Source organism: Schistocerca piceifrons, chromosome 2 (assembly GCF_021461385.2).
Source record: "Schistocerca piceifrons isolate TAMUIC-IGC-003096 chromosome 2, iqSchPice1.1, whole genome shotgun sequence".
In the NCBI taxonomy this organism is placed as follows: domain Eukaryota; kingdom Metazoa; phylum Arthropoda; class Insecta; order Orthoptera; family Acrididae; genus Schistocerca; species Schistocerca piceifrons.
In genome coordinates, this window is record NC_060139.1 from 530,381,763 (window position 1) to 530,402,601 (window position 20,839).

A 20,839-nucleotide genomic window follows, 5' to 3' on the forward strand; every position below is an offset into this window, starting at 1 on the left:
TTACATAAGCGCCCGCATGTGGAGGCACACGCACGCACACACACACACACCACACACACACACACACACACAAACACACAGTATCAACATTGCTGTGTTTCCACATTTGTACTCGTTGCCAAAGATTCAATGTCTTCAGCATATTTCTTCCCGTTGAGAGGTAAAGTCTTACATCGTGCCTATTGAGATCGTAACAGCAGTGAACAACGTAAGCAAAGCGTGCCAGAATCAGCAAAGCCGTACAAAGTTGGGAGTCTATGCTCTGCAGAACTTAACGATAGAGACACGCTAGTAGTAATATGATTTCGTTCCCTGTGTCCTTAGCAACAGTGGATACAATTGTCCTACAGTCATAGATGTGCTTATGTATCCCATAGTAAAGAAAGTCATAGATAGGATCGTTACTACAGGCCGAAGGGAACACGTACCATGAACAGTTATCAGCTGAAAATAGAAACTTCGTATAACGCAACGATTATGCAAGCAGCTGATGCGATATTGCAGCACACTTTGGTCCATGCCACAACGATAACCCTGTCGATTGTAGATCCACAGTGAGAAGTCAATCTCAGCACTTTTTCCAAATATATGTAGCGCTCAATTGGAGTTATGATTAGCTGTCGTGATTTACTGTTGTAAGACTTGTGGGCTAACGATATGAAGGTCTCTTTGGCCCTCGTCACAGGTAAATATTCAACAAAAGTTGAAACGTTTAATGACAAAGCTGCAATGCAATGTGAGTAGCGAAATGAAGAGCGGTGTGTGCATGATGATCAGTTCATAACTGTAAGATGTTATGTTTCCAAGGAAATCACATGAAGCTATGAGCCACTTTATACCACTTTTAGATGTCACAGCACCTACACGAGACGACTAGGATTAGCTTTCGTTAGTAAGATATGGTGCCGTCTTTTTGAAGATTTCTCTGTCAAAAACGACCTGGAGGCGACCATGTAACCAGAAACGACATGCTGTGCTGCACTTGGAGTAAGAGATTCGCACAGAACTGCCTGATTGTAAGTGCTTTAATGAATGCTAATGGTAACGTACAGTCTTACTGAGTCTAGATGTCCGAAGTTCACGAACGCTAGAGTTAGGCTTGGTAAGCAGGCGTTCCTGTGGATCCGATGAAAATCAAATCGTGAAGTCGCGCATTATACCATGAAGTTCCTGCTTCTTACCCAAATGCACACTGCTGTTGATTGCGCTCGGAGCCGATGAAACAGTTTTTGGGGCTGTGTTGTTGGTTACTGGTTGTGAGTCCTATGGTAGCTTTCGCTACAATACACTTGCTCTTCCACTTCAGATGGGGACCACCTACTGCGTCTCACTGAACTAACGGGGACTATGATTCGCTTTGCGGAAGATTGAATGAAGCATTAGCAACGTTTTCGTGAAATGGGAGATCTATAGATAATAGCTATGCGCTGTTATGTTGGCTATCTTCACGACGCGACGGCACCTGTTAGTTATAGCTTCAGAACCTTAGTGAAGTGGTGAACTAACGCATATAACGCAAAAAATACTAATTTTTAGTATCTCGCAGGCATAAGTAATGATCGCTTAAATTATTCTTATTTTGGAACAAAGTATCGTAGTTTTGCACCCATGATGTATTTTGCAGTTGGTAGATGCCTGTACTTTTTAAATTTAGATGCACACGCCAATAGTAAATGACAGATCTGTATCATAAAGATGTTAGTTAAGGAGACCCAGTAGTGTAAAAGTTAATCATTTAGAGATTGTATAAAAATTAATCGATTAGAGACCTGAAGTATATCAGGCACCTTACAAGGTATAAAGGAGAAACGTCAAGTCTTCTGTAATTATCATTCGTCTTATGATTTCCTGAACAACATTGACGTATGTTACATAGAAAGATAGAAGCTACAATGAGATACTAAATAATGGTCTGCGTTCATGTAGTCATAACAAACGAGTAATTCTAATAATGTGTGTGAGCACATTCTGATTTTCAGTATGTAATTAATTACATGACCCTAAATAGGAAATTTACTTGCCTCTAGAGAAAATATAAAACAAACCCTTCTCTTTGATGTCTCTTCGTTTCTTTAATAGGTAGCAGTGTGCAAAAGATTCGTAGTGTTTAAGAGAGAGACTGGTAATTGCTTCGGAGCACAAATTTTCTCTCAGAACATCACTGACGTAAGATCAGTGAATGTTTTATCTTCAGTCTGTCTTTGAAACGTGAAAGAAGAATCACAGTGACGAAACCGGTAAAAATATGTCGTAGGGGACTTATGGACACCCGACCGGAGTGGCCGAGCGGTTCTAGGTGCTACAGTCTGGAACCGTGCGACCGCTACGGCCGCAGGTTCGAATCCTGCCTCGGGCGTGGATGTGTGTGATGTCCTTAGGTTAGTTAGGTTTACGTAGTTCTAAGTTCTAGGGGACTGACCCATAGTGCTCAGAGCCATTTGAACCATATGAACTTATGGACAGGTCTTGTTACAACATCATCAACGTATGATGTGCTCCATATCTTGTAGTAATTGATTAGCTATAATTCATTAGATATCTGAGATACAGTTAGGTTTGTTCATCTGTTAGTGCCCAGTTGACGCTTTCTAATACGCCAAAGTGCTATTTACTATGGAACAAATGAACACTATAAAAATGCACATTCTGGAAACCAGATGATTTTGTACGTTTTGACACAGCCTGTCCTTCTGGCAGACAGGTAGTAGTCGAGTAAGTCTGCAGCATAATACCACGAAGGGTTTCGGACAGTTAGCGGCATTCCACGCGCAAGCATTGAGAAACTCACCCGTAGTTTATGTAATCTGATGTCCGCCCCAGTAGCTGAGTGGTCAGCGTGACGGATTGCCGTCCTCTGGGCCCGGGTTCGATTCCCGGCTGGGTCGGAGATTTTCTCCGCTCAGGGACTGGGTGTTGTGTTGTGTTCATCATCATTTCATCCCCATCCGGCGTGCAGGTCGCCCAATGTGGCGCCGAATGTAATAAGACCTGCGATATGGCGGCCGGACCTGCCCCGCGAGGGGCCTCCCGGCCAATGACGCCAAACGCTCATTTCCATTTCCATGTAATCTGATTATATTGCGTATAGTACTCTGCATGAACATATATAATTTTGAATGCTTACATAATAACTATTTGTAAGGTGATCCTACCAATTTTCCGGAATCAGTTTAGGTAGCACAGCGCACGTGTAACGTAATCGTTTCACGCATGCATTATACAGGTAGCTGAAAATGTAATACAGGCTAGCATTGTCGGGTCTAAGCCACCTAATTGCCGGAAATTATACCTGTCTCGAGATCTCGTTAGAGAGAAGTAATTGTTAGAAACGACAATTCTGAGAGTAGGGTCATCAATTACCAACTGTGTAGTTAACAGGTCGTGCTGAACGACATAGTACACTTGTTTTGGTACCACATCGATTCGCGACAGTAATCAGTTCCGAAATGTCGAAACGAGGATGACTACTTCAGAGTACATGACGTGAGGTGAGAAGCGACCTGAAATGGGTATTGTGATATTGCACAGTCTTCGAGGTACTGCACTGCCATTATAAAAGCACAGGATTTAAATTGCCGCTGCACTATCCAGGTGTGGGTGTACTTACCCCTCTCACGGTTCAAGAGACCACCGTCGATTTCCTGTCACAACAGTGTCCAGGTCAAACTCATACTCCATCTCTAAGTACTTTGTCGGTGACAGAATATATAACGCGAGTTATTTTATCGGTTTTCTTGCCTTAGACATGTATTATTAATGAAAATTTGTGAGACTATTGTCACAGGACTATTAAGTTAACAAAATGACACATACGTTTTCACTTTTCCTGCACGTTTCTGTGAGAATACACAGATTGCCCTGGTTAAACATTTAGTAGTAAAGAATGTAATAACTCGAGACGTAAACGAGATATTTATTGTCGATTTGCTTCTACAAGTATCGTAACTCAAATTGATTTCTGTGTTTACTTGCGGCAGCTGGTACCGCGTGCGCCTGTATGTAACTGCTTTCTTCACGTAAACGCGCAATAGCCACGTGGATTTCATGGCAGAAATTTCTCCGTGCGCTTTCTCTGGCGGAAAGAGCCACAACTTCCTCATGACGTTATCCATGAACAAGATGGCGAACCACGTAGGTTTGCGAACATTGTGAAAGATTTGTTGACTAATCATCTCCTAGATCGCTCTGGATTGCCGCACTGGAAGCCCAGTTACTACGCCACTTGATTTTTTTTCTGCTTGGGTTTATAAAGAATCCAATATACCAGACACCAGATAATGCTCTACAATATCCGAGTCATAGCATTCGTGAAGCTATCACAATTGTTACGCCTGCTGTGCTGCAAAACTCTTGGAAAGAAGTGGAATGCTGATTAAATGTCTGTTGCGCCACTAACGGTGGGCATGTCGAAATGTAATAAGTGTGTGAAAGATTATTTTGAGTTTCCATGTTTATAGAAACGTACTGTAACTAAATATCTCAGTTACTTCTCAATTGTATGTTTATCCCAGACACCCTGTATTAAAATTTAGTATAATTACAATAATTATTATTACTTCATAGGGACAATTAAGATAACGTTAAGGCTTATTGCTGTTTTTTACTTCCAAAAGACCCTCCATTTAGTGTGCAAAATGGTTCAAATGGCTCTGAGTACTATGGGACTTAACATCTATGGTCATCAGTCCCATAGAACTTAGAACTACTTAAACCTAACTAACTTAAGGACATCACACACATCCATGCCCAAGGCAGGATTCGAACCTGCGACCGTAGCAGTCGCGCGGCTCCGGACTGAGCGCCTAGACCCGCTAGACCACCGCGGCCGGCATTTAGTGTGCACTCATCCATTTGCGTTCCTCTTACTATGAGCATCCCGTCGCTTGTCAGAATGTGCATTTCGATTTATATTGTTTGTAATTATAGCTGCCGGGAGAGAAGTCTTTGCCTAAGAATTCTTCGGGCTAGATTCCTAGTGTTTGGTGGCCTTTTGTGTTGTCTACGCAGCCGTGAAAGAGAAATCACTAACCTTTTTAAAGTGTATACTTTATATCAGAAAGTAAGAAGCTGAGCTAACGGCATATTTCACGTAAGGATTTGTGTGCATATGTGCCGCACCAACGCCGTTACATTGTGTTCTGTATGCAGCACTTGCCCTGCTGGCGACTACGTGTCATTCACGACCCAGTGACGAGGAGTACTGCCCAGAGAGCTGCCCGCCGCTGATACTTCACGTCTGCAAGCAGCACGTGTTTAGCCGCAAGTACTACAAGTTCAGCCACCCGTGTCGTTTGAGGCAGTGCGAGTGCAAGAATAACACACGTAAGTACCTAATAAAGAATTTTAAAAATTATAGTTTTGTATTCAGCAGATGCGTGGGATTAGCCGAGCGGTCTCGGGCGCTGCAGTCATGGACCTCGCGGCTGGTCTCGGCGTAGGTTCGAATCCTCCCTCGGGCATGGGTGTGTGTGTTTGTCGTTAGGATAATTTAGGTTAAGTTGTGTGTAAGTTTAGGGACTGATGACCTTAGCAGTTAACTCCCATATGATATCACACACATTTGAACTTTTTTTTGTATTCAGCATACGTAAAAAGAGTTGTAGAAACAGGTAATACTGGTACGCACACATCAAGGCGTAAAGCCACCTCTGACATTAAAAGCAACCCCTTAATTCTGTTCGGCTCAAATATATGACAGTCCTGAACGGAGATAAACGAACTTTTGTTCCATGTATTGTAAGCAAACAGCTACACTTTCTTCAAAGGAGCTGAAAATGAGTAAGTACCCTTTCATTTCTAGTAACAGTGACCGCCATGGCTGCGTATTCCATTTCGGCGACTGAATGTTCTGAAAAAACGCACTTCTGGTGTTCGTCACACCCACCATGAACACTTATAGCCGCGTAAGAATGTTCATAAACGTTTAAAAAGCTATGTCCCGCTGGAGAAAAAAAAATTAGGCTATACTGAACGAAAACTTTTACTGGAAATCAATTCACAACACCCACCCGTTACCCTATGGTTCAATGCGATGAGCAGGTCGTTAAAGAACATCCCTTAAATTTAACAGATGGAAGGAGACAATGCGTGGTGCTCTCCTTATTGAAAGGTGTATACGAAAAGGGACAGAGTGAAAGTTGAACTACGGCACTTTTTTTCGTTAGAAATACATACAGACCTATTTTCCTAACTCCGCAGGGCCTACTTTCTTAGTTTCGTCTGACAGTTAGTCAATACTTCATTCTGAAGAACCTTATTCCTATAGCAGTTGCACCAATTGTTGCACATCTGATTTGTTACGAACAAATTGACGCTGGTAATCATAGTAAACGATTTCTACACTTTAATAAAGACTAAAACAGATTTTACAAACGATTCGTCACTTAGGCATTAGTTAGCACGCAATTTTTCAGTTTATAACCACTGTTTAAGAAACACTGTGTTTTGTACACATTCTGTTTTCTATAGTAGATAGTAACTGTTTGCTGCTTTCGATCCGTTTTCGTTCTGTTTCATCCGGTCATCTTTTGTACATATCTGTTCACTATAAACTCGATAGCAGACGTTAACTGTTTTTGTTGATGTTGTGATGTGTTTAAGCGTCTGCTGTTGGAGAGAAGCATGGGAGATTGCAACAGTTTGGTAGGTCGTCAGTTTACTAAAGAAGATAGGTCGAGACTGGCGATTTCTGAATGTCTGCAGTGTATAGGATATTAAGGAGAGAGGAAGGGACACATCTTAGGTCATCCCATTAACAGGATAAAATATGGAGGTGTGACTGAGTTACGTAGAATGTGATGGAGGAACGACTTTATTAGGCACACTTTTCGACTCGGATCACATAGGTTAAGGAAAACATGAATTTTATTTTATGTACTGTATCTGACGCGAGATAAGGTAGATAAGGTGAACGACTTCGCCGTCTACGGAGTAGTTAGCACGAAGGCAACGTGTTAAGAATAAGTAGGTATGGCGCTAGGTGTAGCTGGTTTCACTAGGTGATGTTGGTTTTGAGAATTAAATGTCAGGCCAAGACAAGGCCTGAGAATGTGTTTTGTAAGGTTTTAGGAAAAGTTGTACCTCTTTTCCACTTCCTCTTCTGATAAATTGTGTTCCGGTTGTTACTGTCAGGGATGGAAGTGGTTTCGTGGTAGATGATTTTTTTTTTCAGCCTCCGATCGGTCAAGAAATTAAAACTGGAGAAAATCCAGTGAAGATTTCCACAGATGTGTTGTGCAGTGTCTCTACTATGCCTGCCTATCGCTTCACCCCACACTTTTCAGTTTCGTGTGCACAGTGAACACACAAAATTGACGAGATAGGTAGTGCCTCGCGCCAAGCGGCAGGTGCCTGTGGAAGTGTTCCGCCTGATTTGATGCATCCCACATAACGTAACTGTCATAGCTTTCCTACTTGATGAAAATTTTCGCCTGCAAACTCCGTGGGAATCGAAAAAACTCCTTAGCGTTTTCGAAGGGGAAGTGTTTGATAACCCATCATACAGCTCCGACGTTGCTCCCATTGATTTTCCTCTCTTCGCTCACATAAACCGCGGCCTATGATAACAGCGGTTTGGAACAGACACCAAGCTGCAAACCAGCGTTGGAAATTGTGGAAATCACGATGGTTGCCTTCTGTTACGAGAGTGTTGGAAAGTTGGTACCACTACGAAAAATTCGAAGTAGGAGCTGCTACTATGTGGAGAACTAGCTGGAAGGTAAACCCATAGGTTGTAAATAAAACATTTTTGAAATTCACTGTGGTTTCAATAAGGAGACCGATGAGAGAGAAAAAAAATAAATAAAAAACACATGGGTCCCGTACTACGACAATGGGTTGTGACCTGGTGCAATGTCTGACTTCCTAGCGAATATTTACGTTATGTCTTCTGCTATTATAGGTCCATTTAGTCCCATTTCTGCAGTGCTGTGTAAGTACTGAGAGTTTTATGCGAGAAATGAAATATCTATCTTTCTGCATTGTCATACGCTATTTGACTGGACACGTACTAGGGAATATGAGGTGTGTCCACCCTTCACCTTTGAATGCCTGAATGCTGGCGCCACTAGTGTCCCTTCCTTTCTGAAGAGCCGAACCAAATAAGGTAGCGATGTTGGACTCTGAGGTCTGAAACAAAGATGACGTGTTATCTCTTCTCAAATGTGTTCCTTTCGCCTCAGGTGGGACCTCTGGGCAGACCAGCTCATTTAAAAAATGGTATCGTCCACAAACAATTGCGTTACAGATACTGCTTTGTAATACGGTGCATTGTCATTCTGAAACAGTCATCGTGTCCGAACTGTAGGTCTACTGTTCGCAGTACACAACATTGTAAAAAATGCTTAAGTTCAATAAGGGGACCTCACTATAAACATTATACTTTCATTCTGATATAATCGTCGTCTCCGAAATTTTAGTCTACTCTGTACAGTAGAGTAAAAACTTTTAATATCATTGTGCATTTTACGTTTTCTGAAGTGCAGTGGAGGGATCACACTGTAAACTCCTCTATCATAACACCGTCCCTTCCATATTTCGTTTTGGCGCTACACTTCAGGGCAGGTAACGTTCTCCAGACATTCCCAAATCCATCGGATTGGTACAGGGTATAGCGTGATTCATCACTCCAGGTCATTCGTTTTCAGTCATTTACTGCTCAGTGACGGCCCTGTTTAAATCACTCACAACGTTGCTTAGCACTAGCCACAGAACGTGTGGCTTATGAGGAGTTCAGAATTGTTAAATATTTCGTAGCCACTTGTTGGCAAATTGCGTTTTGGATTCCTTAACGGGTTCTTCGGCTGACGTTTGTTTGATGATTTCTCAGACGTTTCGCCAGCACAAGTAGCTGTCATTGTAAAAGCTTCATTCTCCATTGCTGCAGGCGTTGCTCGAGCTTCGTACCCTACTTTGTTTTCACCATGCGCACAGACATTGTGCTCGCTGGAGTGTTGGTAGCCCTTTGGATTCATTTCACAATGTCTGCTACCTCACGCAATGCTTGATGGCCCTTTTCCGTTAATACATTATCTCCGCCTGGACTTGATTTGGCTGCGGTTGTTCCTTCGCGTTTCCAGTTCACAACGACATTACTAACAGTCGATATGGGCAGCTTTAGAAGGATTGAATGACCCCTGGAGTTTTTACTCCGGCTACGTCCCGTGACTAGTCCATATACAATACTCCACACCTTCATTTAATCTGGCTGGTCCGTCTCTGGTGACATCTAGCGGTCAATTTCGATTTATGTAATGGTGTCAGACTACTTTTGATCAGGCAGAGTACGTCGAGATCCACGGAGTTATCAAATTCGAGGTCTCGTGAGACAGCGCATTTGCATTTCAGATATAATGCAAAGTGAAGTTGAGGTGTACTGGAGTGGAGGGTAGGATATGGATTTGGAGGGGTGGGTTTACTTTGTGAGAAGGGGTTGCACTGATTTCTACTACTTATTTGAGTTTATCCGTGTTTCGTTCATTTTAGTGCGCGTATATTCCACTCCCGACACACTTTTGCTTCTAAGTAATTATGAGTTCGTTGTTAGGGCAGTCCGTGGAGTGGGAGGGTGGAATGCTCTCTGCACAGAAGGAGAAAGAGGGAGAGAGAGAAAGTGAGAGGGCTAGAGCATGTGTAACACGGTAATAGTAGATGGGTCAAGTAGGGACAGGTTTGGTCATAGTATGTGTAATTTGTAGGAAGTCAGTCTTGCTCTGGCTGTCGGCATAATGATGGTCGTTATAGTTCTGGCTTTAGAATTTAGTATTGATTAGGGCTCTGTGGAATACCATTCTGCATAGAACTGATGTGGGGTAAGTCTTGCTGAGTAGCTGGATGGATAATGGGCGTCGTTGGGTCTGCGGTAGCAGATCTGGAGAAGGACGGGTAGGTGATATTCACATTTAGACGTTGAATTTATGCTGTAGTTCGCCTCTGTTGTGAGGAGCCAATGATGGAGTCACTGATAGTAGCCGTGTCAGGATGGATGTGGTTAGGTATCCATTTATGAACTCAACTATTGTTTACCTTAATAAGTTACATATGGAGTTTGTTACTAGATACTGTAATACACTTTGGATACGTTCAGCAGGTGTAAGGCAGTAATAACTAAAAAGGACCACTCTGACAAATTTAGGTGCTCAATTCAAAATGAGAGTGAGTGTACGAAATTTTATCAGCCACGACTAATTAAAATTTTAGAGACAGAGCGTACAAATAAGACCAGCAGTGTCGATTCTTATGGAGTTCCGGAAACAACATACAACTTCGACGACCAGAAAGACACCATCGATAACGTGCTGAATGGGGAACACATGCTAATTAAATCGGACAAACACCAGGTGCAACATTCTATACAAAATGCGACGTCAGTTCCTACATAATGAGGTCAATGAGAACATCTAAGTGGCACAACGGAGATTTTAATCTCAACGTACTGGGGGCATTCAGCAAAAGCTATATGCCATAAAACAGCAAACGCGGTGAGAAATTTTCAGCAATTCTTCGTAAAGTGACATGCGTTTTAGCCTGCATCTTTGCTTGAAATATTTCCCCCCGAACCGATGAGAGATGTAATTAATCGACGAAGCAGAAAATCGATTATATTCTTTTCAAAGCATTTATCTCGGCTGCCACCTTAACAGCGGGAAGCACAGGAAACCTAAAATCTTGGATGACCAGGCAAAATCTTGAAATACAGTCCCCTCGAATGTTAGTCCAGTGTATCAACATCTGCATCATCTTGCAAGCTTCTACATCATTTCAAATGGGTTCCTCATGGAGTTGCAACAGCTAATGTTGACCTTTCGTGGATTCGCAAAAAAAAACAAAAAAACAAAAAAAACAAAAAAACCATACAGAGGCAGAATACAAAGTATCGTATCCATGATTTGTCTGATTACATGCCGCAACAGTTACAGAATCTTACTGCAGCGTTTGCTCTGAATGTAAGAGATCATGTGCAGGGCATTTCAAAATATTTGCATCAAACATGTAGACAAAATGTTAGATTACCGTTGATGCAAATACTTTTAAATAATCTTACATTTGGGTAACGTTAATCCTTCGTGTGTTTCCATGTACACAATCTGTTTATGCCACAGAAGGTTGATGATGTTGTACAAACTCTAGTGTAATTATTTCTTAGAGCCAACTGTATGGAAGTTGACAACATATTGTACTTAATGGCATTATTACTCAGCATCAATCATTGAAAATGGCACTCTTATTCTTCTTGTTTTAGCTTTCTATTCGGCGGACCTTCATCACTGCAATGGCCTTCCGGTAGACTACTGTCCACCACGCGACGACTGGGACACCGTGAGCTCCGAGAGCTCCGAGTGACACGAGGGGAGAACAATAACTCAGCAACTGACTGTCCTCTGTCTTTTCGTTTCACAGACAGTGTCTCGACTAACTAAGAGGACTTGTGTATCTAATTTCTAAGAAAAGTTAGTAAAATGTTAAGAATACTTGACTAAAATCTCAATGTTCTCAGTCTTTATTCTTCATAGAACAAATATTTACAATGGTGGAGCATACTTCACTCTCTGAGATACTGCATTCAGAACTAGCACACATGTTGAGTGACCGTGCCATCCGACGAAGAGTGTGTTCAACTCTCAGGCTTGAGATGACAGCAGATGTCTTATGTATATGATTTTTGTGTCACAACAAATGCAAAAATAGCTAATGTGTGAATGGACTGATAATTTTATATCTTCATGAGAATTTCATTTAGTCTTATAAAACTAATTCAACAGAAACTATTAAAGTGAAGTCAGTGAAATAAAGTTTGATGTAAATGGCAATTACTGCTAAGGGAAACATAGTGTCAATTATCTATTTACTTGTCAGAACCAAAATGTTTAGCTCATAAAAGGTAGTGACCAATCTGAGAGACGAATACCTTATTTTGGAGCCCAGCCATACGTCGCAACATTATCTTTCACATTCAGAAGCCTCTGTAGATAAGCATTTAATAATACTTGATGCCGGCCCCTGTGGCCGAGCGGTTCTAGGCGCTTTAGTCCGGAACCGTGCTGCTGCTGCCTCGGGCATGGATGTGTGTGATGTTAGTTAGGTTTAAGTAGTTCTAAGTCTAGGGGCTGATGACCTCAGATGTTAAGTCACATAGTTCTTAGAGCCATTTAAACCATTTGAATGCTTGGCAAACAGACGATAATTACATCTTAAAATTTAGAAGTCACTTTGACGCTGTCTAGTTACGAGATGAAAATATATTCATATATGTGCTCGGTGTCATAATGCATCAGGAGCTTCATTGCTACTCATCATGTGTCTTTTTCTATATCTTTGCTTCATCGTTGATGTCAGATAACCTTAATTTTACTTCGCTTAACAGATACAGCTTTATACATCGTCAGAAGGAAAATGAATTACGATACGTAGAGCAGGGACCACGACTGGCATTACTCGATTCCTTTCGTCGTCCATAACAATCTGTAAATAGCTGCTGAGTGACACAAAACTTATAGATCGCGTTCAAAAGCGAGTAAATAAAAATTTTCTATCTAACACTTATCTGGGTATTCATCAATAAGCCTTTAATCTTAGTCGTGCGAGGCTAAAATGCCTTTCCAGACTCCAAAGTCTGGTAACAACTTATAACATTAATTTAATTTCCGTCTTCTACATACAATGCAATATACTCAAATCCAGAACATTTGTATATTAGAAGCCTTACACATTAGAATGAATGAGACAATTTCGTGAAGATTTCAAACCATTAAAACCAATTAAAAATACAACATCAATAAAAATTACGACCGAAGTCGCACAGAGGAATCAGGGACAATACGTGCCCTTGTCTTTTCTAGGGACGATTGAGGGCCATAGGTGTTCTTCGGGATGTGACCAAATATTCCATTTCAAAGGCGTCACACGTTATCCTCGTGAACAGCCGTTACGTAAAAAGAGAGAAAATACGGTATCCGTAGGCATATATCAAACACATGTTTTAACATGTAAAACAAGTTGGAAAAATATTGGTTCATTCATTGGATCGCTGGTTACAGGTGGAGTTTGTCACCGACACTTCGTGACACTACAATAACTGAACTTAGTTTCCTCTGCATTTTTTTAAGACAATGATACCAACCTAAACGCCTTGTTGGTGTACAAGAGCCGGTTGGACCTTCTCTTGAATTGTTGGTATACAGGTACTCAAAATAGCACATAGAATAGCTGAAATATAATTACGAACAGGAAAAGCCTTAGGGTCATGACCTGTGAAGAGAAACACGCTTGAGGTAAGTGATAAAGTGACGGCAGATATCTGACATATGATGAACTAGTAAAGTCTTCACCCTTAGCCTCAGGTGCGCAGGTTATTAAAGGATTCTGAGAATGAGTAGGCTTACATAAATGCAACAATTATTCACTGTGTGAAGCAAGAAGACTCTTTTGACTGTATGTAATGTGTGTTGGCTACTGAAACATGAAGCAGGTGAAGTCTTTCAAGGTATGGAATAACAGGTACTTGTTTCGCCGTGCCAGGGACTTGCTTTCTTTGAAAATAAGGTTCTTTTTTCTCCGTACACATGGGAATCAGAAAAGCAAACCCCCTCAGCTGAGGTATTCAAGCGATGCTGAATTTGGGTGAACTAGGGCTTAAGGCATCATTGACGATGAATTCGTTATAGAGAGAGCTGAAGCTTCGGTTAAGTAAAAATGACAAAGTGAATCTACTTATTTTTTTCAAATTACCAGTCTTGCTAATTACCTTAAGGGAGTATGGGAAAAACAGGGAACTGAAACCGCCACTGACGGAGGGAGAATTGTACTTTTCTCCAGTGCAAGTCCATTGTTTTGACTACCGTGCGACCTCGCTCGTTCACTGTACTTTCTTAAAATTTTGCTGTAAGTGTGGTTCTACCATGTTATTCTGGTTCCTGATTTCATTCAAGATGCAGTGTCGTGAATCCATCAAGTTTTACTACTGTCGTCTTGCAGAAATGTAAATTTTATCTGCCTGAGCCGTCTGCCACGATTTGTCACCAGAGACTGTACTTCATCCTTTGTGATATCCTCGGAAGCCATGCGTCTAGCGCGTTGAAATATAATTGAGGTCTTTGTTAAAACTCCACGCGAGTGTATGAAACGGGAATCGCTTGCTTCATCTTTGGATTCCCACAGTACAGTAATTGCAGTATAATCCCTCTTTCATATGCTCGTAAGTGGTTTGATTCGAACTCTTTCCTCTGTAGCGAAATACTGGACTTGCTTCATTATATTCACCCGAGGCAAATGGTTGACGATAGTGTATCATAAGATCGAAATTCGTAACACATAGTGTTCCATGTGAGCTACTTTTTGAACTCTTTAATATTTTTAATACTGAAAGACGTTGCTTATGGACTCTAGCGTAACAGCAGTTATTGGAAAACAAAACCTTCTAATTATTTCTGCTCGTATACAACATCTTTCTGTTTTCGGTTGCTTATTTCACGATCTGTACAGTTTACAGGAAAGAAAATCGTCGTCTGGGAATTAACAAATGCGACTGAGTTTATTATTTGTCTATTTGAAACTTCTTGTAGTTCTCGGCTAGGAAGAAATCGACGTTGCTCTGGTCTTCAGCTCGAAGACTGATTTGACGCAGCTCTCCACACCACTCCAACTCGTGTAAGCCTCTTCATCTACTAATAACTAACTGCGACATGCTTGTTGCTTTAATCGCTTGGTATATTTCTACGATATTTACTCCCCCCCCCCCCCCCATATTCCCCCACATCAGTCTCATACCAAACTGGTGATCCCATAATATCTCAGAATGTGTTCTGTCAACCGATCCTTTCTCTTCGTCAAATTGTGCCACAAATTTCTAGTGTCGCCAATCCTATTCTGTAACTCCTGTTTAGCAACACGACCTACCTATCTAATCTTCAGGATTATTCTGTATCATCACTTTTCAAAAGCCTCCATTCTTGTCTAAACTGTTTATGGTTGTTGTATCACTTCCAAACACTGGTGGCTTCACTCCGTACAAATACCTTCGAGAAAACTGACTTACACTTAAACCTATATTCGATGTTAACGCAAACATTACCAGTCTACCTTTTATATCCTCCATCTTTCGGCCATCATCAATTATTTTGCTGCCTAAATAGCAACATTCGTCTACTACTTTTAGTGTCTAGTTTCCTAATCTAATTCCTTCTGCAACCCCTGATTTAATTCGACTAAATTCCGTTATCGTCGATTTGCTTTTTTTGACGTTGCCTTCACGATGCTGTCCATTCCGCTCAACTTCTCTTCTACGTCCTTTGCTGACTCTTACCGAATTTGCAATGTCATTGACAAAACTCAAATTTTTATTTCTTCTCCCTAAACTTTCCTACTCCAATACATTCTTTGCTTTCCTTTACTGCTTCCTCAACGCGTAGGTTGAGTAACATCTGAGATAGGCCACAATCCTATATAACCACAGATTCCCTTTCATGTCCGGAATCACGAGGTCGCCTTGCTAAAGTTGTTCCAGTCTTCTGAAAAGAATTTGTGTTAGTATTTTGCCACCATGGTAATATTCACACCTGTCAGCACCAGCTTTCTTTGGAATTTGAATTATTTTTTCTTAGAGCTTGAGGTTATTTCACCTGTCTCAATAATGAAATGAAATGTCGTGTGGCGAGGGCCTCCCGGCAGGTAGAGCCGATCGCCGGGTGCAACTCTTCTGAGGTAACGCCACTTCGGCGACTTGCGCGTTGATGAGGATGAAACGATGATGATGAAGACGACACAAACACCCAGTCCCTGAGCGGAGAAAATCTCCAACCCAGCCAGGAATCGAACTCGGGCTCCCCGAAATCAGAACATGGCGCGCTGTCCACACAGCTACGTTGGCGGACGTCTCAGTAATGATAACGTCTCGAAACAGAGCGGCTGTTTAGCATGTATCTCTGTAAGTTTCTTGCCGGTCGGTGTAGCCGAGCCGTTCTAGGCGCTTCAGTCTGGAACCGCGCGACCGCTATGGTCGCAAGTTCGAAACCTACTTCGGGCATGGATGTGTGTGATGTCCTTTGGTTAGTTAAGGGGAAGTAGTTCTAAGTTCTAGCGGACTGATGACTTCAGATGTTAAGTCCCATAGTGCTCAGAGCCATTTGAACCATTTTGTAAGTTTCTTGATAAACTCCCGGGCGTAGAAACGAGCTGTTGTAAATCTTTGAGAAACACAGCGAAACTGTTTCAAAAGCCATCTTAAGTGAAACAGAACACCTGCTTGCGGTAGCGGAAATGTTCACTAATTTTATATCGGTAATACTGGTTGTCCAGTATATTACCTTAATACTGTGTTAAATTCCAATAGACAGATACAGATTAGGCAAAACATTATGACCACTGCCCACCACGAAACTGAATTCTACCTGAGGGCGCGCCGGCGCTTAACACCATAAGAAATGTGTATGAGATGTCCCTTCTGTGAGTCATAATGCATGTTTTATCTGGTGTTTCTGGAAATATTCGTAGTTTCGATTCCGCAGTGTGTAACTTGAGTCAGCTCAAACTATGTTCCCCACGTGTTTCATGCGATGCCCAGCTTCAGAGGAAAGCGTCGGGTTTTTCCGCGATACAGATATAACTATTTTTAAAGGGGCATATTACGTGTCCATTCGATAGAATGTTCGCATAGTAATGCAGTGCGACATTCGTTTTATCGATATGTGTCAACAGAACAGTAACACAGAAGAAATAATCAGGACTCCAGTAACGACTCGCGCCCTACCTCGGCCCATACTGACTGCTACCATCATGCAACAGCACTTTTCAGTCGCTGCTGAAGAACTCATAATTCATCGAGCTTTACCGTTCATATTAATACGTACTGATATAACGAAAACCGCTCTAGACTGATTTGAAACCGCTCTATGAAATAGGTGCGTAGAATTCCGCTTTAAAGATCAGTGTTTTTTGTAACGGGGAACATACCGAGGCTTTCAGTCTACACTGAAAGACGCGAAGAGCCGTATTTGTTTGGCTTGGCTCCAGATACACATTGCAAAAACGTAACTGCCAATAGCTGCCGAAGCACCACAGAAAACCCGGCTGACGACACTAGGGGAGACACCCCGTATAAGCGGAGCAGAGGCGAATGGGGAATCATTCTAACGACTGTATTGGCACCATATGGGAAATTAAGGTCGTAAACAGCTTTGAGAAAAGGCATATTCTTTCTACCAGGCGCCCGAGGGGGAGCCTTTCGGAAAAGGGGAAGCAGGTCGGCAGTTCGCACGTTAGTGTCGAGATAATCTACTCAACGTGATTGACAGACGGTGAAATGGACACAAGATAATCAGAACTGCACCTTAGATGAACATAAAACTGCCACCCTGTGGAATAATTGAGTTTTGTTGTTACACAAAAGCAATACTCATTTCAGGATACGCAAATCCCTTCATGATTCGTCGTACCCTACGGTGACGGCATTTTCTAGCTGGATAACTGCCTATATAACGAGGCCAGAATCGTGCTACACAAGTTTGAGCAGGATAATTGTGAACTCACGTAGATGTCTTGTCTACAAAATTCGCCTGATGTGAACTCGGTCTAACGTGTGTGGAACGCTATAGGGCACCTGTTCGCACTCGCAAACCGCCGGTCCGCAATTTACGGATAATGCATGATCTGCGCGTACACCTCTGCCGTATTTGGTGCCATATACCTCTGGAAATCTGCCAAGGATTTGCCAAATCCAGGACATGCAGAATTGCTGCTGCATTGCATTCCAAAACGCTACTGAGCAAATGGTCTCAATATTTTGGTCCCTCAGTCTCTGTCTCAAGCAAACATTGATTGAAAATAACTGCAATTTCAGTGTAGTTGCGCAGCGTACGAAAGTTAGACACAAATACATTCTCTGTGTAGGCCTTCTTGATAACCCTCAACGATTCTTGAGTTAGCAGTATATGAAGAGCAGCCAGTTCAGCACTATCACGACTTAAATGTTAGTGCTGCCTGTCCTCCGTTGCTACTGCTCAGCGCCGAGCCAAAGTCATGAGGCATCTTCTGGTGATGGTATCAGGTAAATTCTTTCACTATAGTGAAGATAAATGTGTATACCGGTAGTTGGTTTAACATGTTACATTGTGAGACAAAGATTACCATCTGCAGGGTTTTATGCCGAGGTTTGGAGCTGTTTGATAGGATAAATTGTATCTTGAAAATGAGTGAAAGGTTTTAGAGATTGCCTTCTGTTTCTGTTGATTAAGATAATACCTCTCCTGTTTGAGTGGCGAGCTATCCTTCGGCGAAGACTTGGCAACATGAGGATGGATGGGGATTTTAATTGTAGCTAGTTTCTTAAAGTTTCAATGCGAGGCACATGATGGCTTGGTAGGTACAGTTCAACAGTAATAAAAATTTGTTTCTCTCATTTTTTAGATTAAAAGGAAATTAAACTCTGGGTATAGCCTCACAGTGCTGAAATGAATTTTTATAATATCTCCACCATCAAATACAAAGAAAATTAGATTATTAAAATGCTGGCGGTTATCGAAGGGGAGACTTTTATTTTCCTACTATCGACTGTAAAAGCTGTGCTTTCAATTACATGTCACTAGGTACATCCCATCAATCTCATCTTGCTTTTGCATGACCAGTCTACATCACCAAGGAACTAGCGCTATTAAAGATTCTTTAGTTATGAACACCCACCTAAGCTGGTGTTTCCGATTTTCGGCTGAATCGATGTGTATGAATATTTAAAGATAGTTGCTGAGATTTCATGTTATTATTCGTAATGAAACGATGCTCAATTCTGAAGAGAGGATTGCAGAAGTAATAAGGCCAGCAATTCGTTTTCCAATACACCCCACACTTGTTATATAATATTGCTATCTGACGAATGTCAAAGTTTCTCATAACTGTCTTCGATATTTATAGCATATTGTATGGACGAACGATCGTAAGAGAAATGCACTCCACTGCTGGAAACAATGCCCACTTCGCTGAATTAACATTCTGACCTGAAATGGTTTCATGGAATTTAACATGAATTTTGAATTTGAACACTACTGTGGTACCCATTTATAACTGAAAGATGGACGCCAAAACCATCATAACATATGGATATTTCACTGCTAGTACTGTAAACCGCATCCACTGACGTACACATAATTTCACCCAGTGACGGGAAAGGATGCAAGCTATGACTCGTTGCACCAAACGTTTTTATCTAATGGTCGCTATTCCAGGTACTGTACTCCTTGCACTACACAATCCTTTCTGCCATTCAGCAGGTGTAGGTGCCACTGAAAGAGAATTCTGGCGTAAACTTCTTTCGTAGGGATTAGAGTGTACTTTCCCTCTAACCTGTGTCTGTAGCATTCGGAACTAAGGACTGCATCTGAATCTACTACAGTTTGTGATATAGGCAGCACTATCTCCGGAATAATGGACATATGAGTTCGAAAAAACGATGTATCTGTTACTACTTGAAATGTGAACTCTGATCTTTCTCGGTTTCGAAGCTACTGGTGACGTCTTTTGTGTTTGCAAATTAAGTTCGAGGTTTTAAACTCCGCATTGTTCAAAACACAATATGTAAATTGTTTATGTATCCGTACATGTTTTGACACCTATGTTTTACCTTCTGTTGGTCTCTATTTACTTCTGCGAAAAAACCATGCAACGTTCGTGGTTATTTCTCTGTTTTCGATTGCCCATCTGGAATTACAACTCTTGTGAAAATGGATTTTTGCAGGGTCAGCTTTCTTTGTGTCTTTTTATAGTTTTACCAGCATGTCATCTACTAAGTAGTCATAAAGGATACTGCTTATTTTTTAAATAATTTTTTCGTACTTACTCAGCCATTATGCACAAAAACTAATTAAAAAATAAGCATATTTTTCCATGGCTACTTTGTAAAGAACATGCTGCCAAAACGATACCAAGCCGACCCGTAAGCATCCTTTTCACTAGAAATATAATTCCAGGTGAGCAATCCAAACAAGTTAAACAAAACGAACATGTTGTAGATTTTAGGCCAAAAGTTATTACTATTATGACTGATACGTAAATTTCTGCATGTGTTCTTCCTGGTCACGCGTAAGAAAGGGCATTGAGGTCCTAATATGATCAGGATAAAAATCAATAGATAAATAAATAGTATAGAAAGCAACCTCCAGCTTCACAGAAATAAATCGACACCAACAGGAGATGACACATAGGTGTCAAAACATATCTTGATGGCTAAAGAGAAATACATTGTGTTTTGTTTGAAGTGGAAATAAAAGAAAGAAACCAGAAAAATGTGTAGTAAGATTTGTGAATGCCAAATGTGTTCTTTGTGTAGCGTTTGCTGTGCTTGCCACATCCGTATCACTGGACTCTGTCGAAGAGAGCTGTTCAGGGAGTTGTCCCGAGGAAACTCTTTATGACTGCAGACAGAATATGGCCACCAAGAGGTACTACAAATTCAGCCATCCATGTCGTTCATGGAAATGCGAGTGCAAAACTGGAACACGTAAGTGTTTTGCAGGCAATTTATTTTTTTCTAGTCCATTAAATTTGCTTTCTCAGTTTATAGACTTTGGAATGAGTAAAAGGGTTCATATATCCTTTAAACATAGTTTAAATCTGATTATTATGATGCAGCTAAACGGTTGTGCTCCAAATCCTCGCTGTGGAATGCCTTTTCACGGTCAGCATTTGACGGCTGAAGGGAGGCGAAATAGTGGCAGCAGTGCGACGTGTGTTTACAGGATGAGACAGATAAACAGTGTACCTCAAATATTTGTAGAAATGATTAAAATGGATTCTTTCGTCCAGATGAATTGTGAAATTCTCAACAAACGCAGTATGGTTCCTTATCATAGACAGAGTA

The 20,839-nt window shown here is 41.4% G+C and overlaps 1 protein-coding gene across 2 annotated transcripts; it reads left to right on the forward strand.

Annotated features, from left to right (window-relative positions):
• The first annotated feature begins 588 nt into the window (after positions 1–588).
• On the forward strand, positions 589–20,479 carry LOC124777771. Of its 2 annotated transcripts, XR_007015778.1 has the most exons (4): positions 589–685; positions 5,149–5,322; positions 11,240–11,447; positions 20,309–20,479. XR_007015778.1 is itself a non-coding variant. In XM_047253281.1 (3 exons), exons 1-3 carry the CDS (start codon positions 658–660, stop codon positions 11,338–11,340), a joined length of 303 nt encoding a protein of 100 aa, XP_047109237.1. In that variant the 5' UTR covers positions 589–657; the 3' UTR covers positions 11,341–11,807. The 2 variants fall into 2 exon arrangements, 1 of the variants encoding a protein (XP_047109237.1); XM_047253281.1 differs by lacking the exon at positions 20,309–20,479 and having other exon boundaries at positions 11,240–11,807.
• The last annotated feature ends 360 nt before the right edge of the window (positions 20,480–20,839 follow it).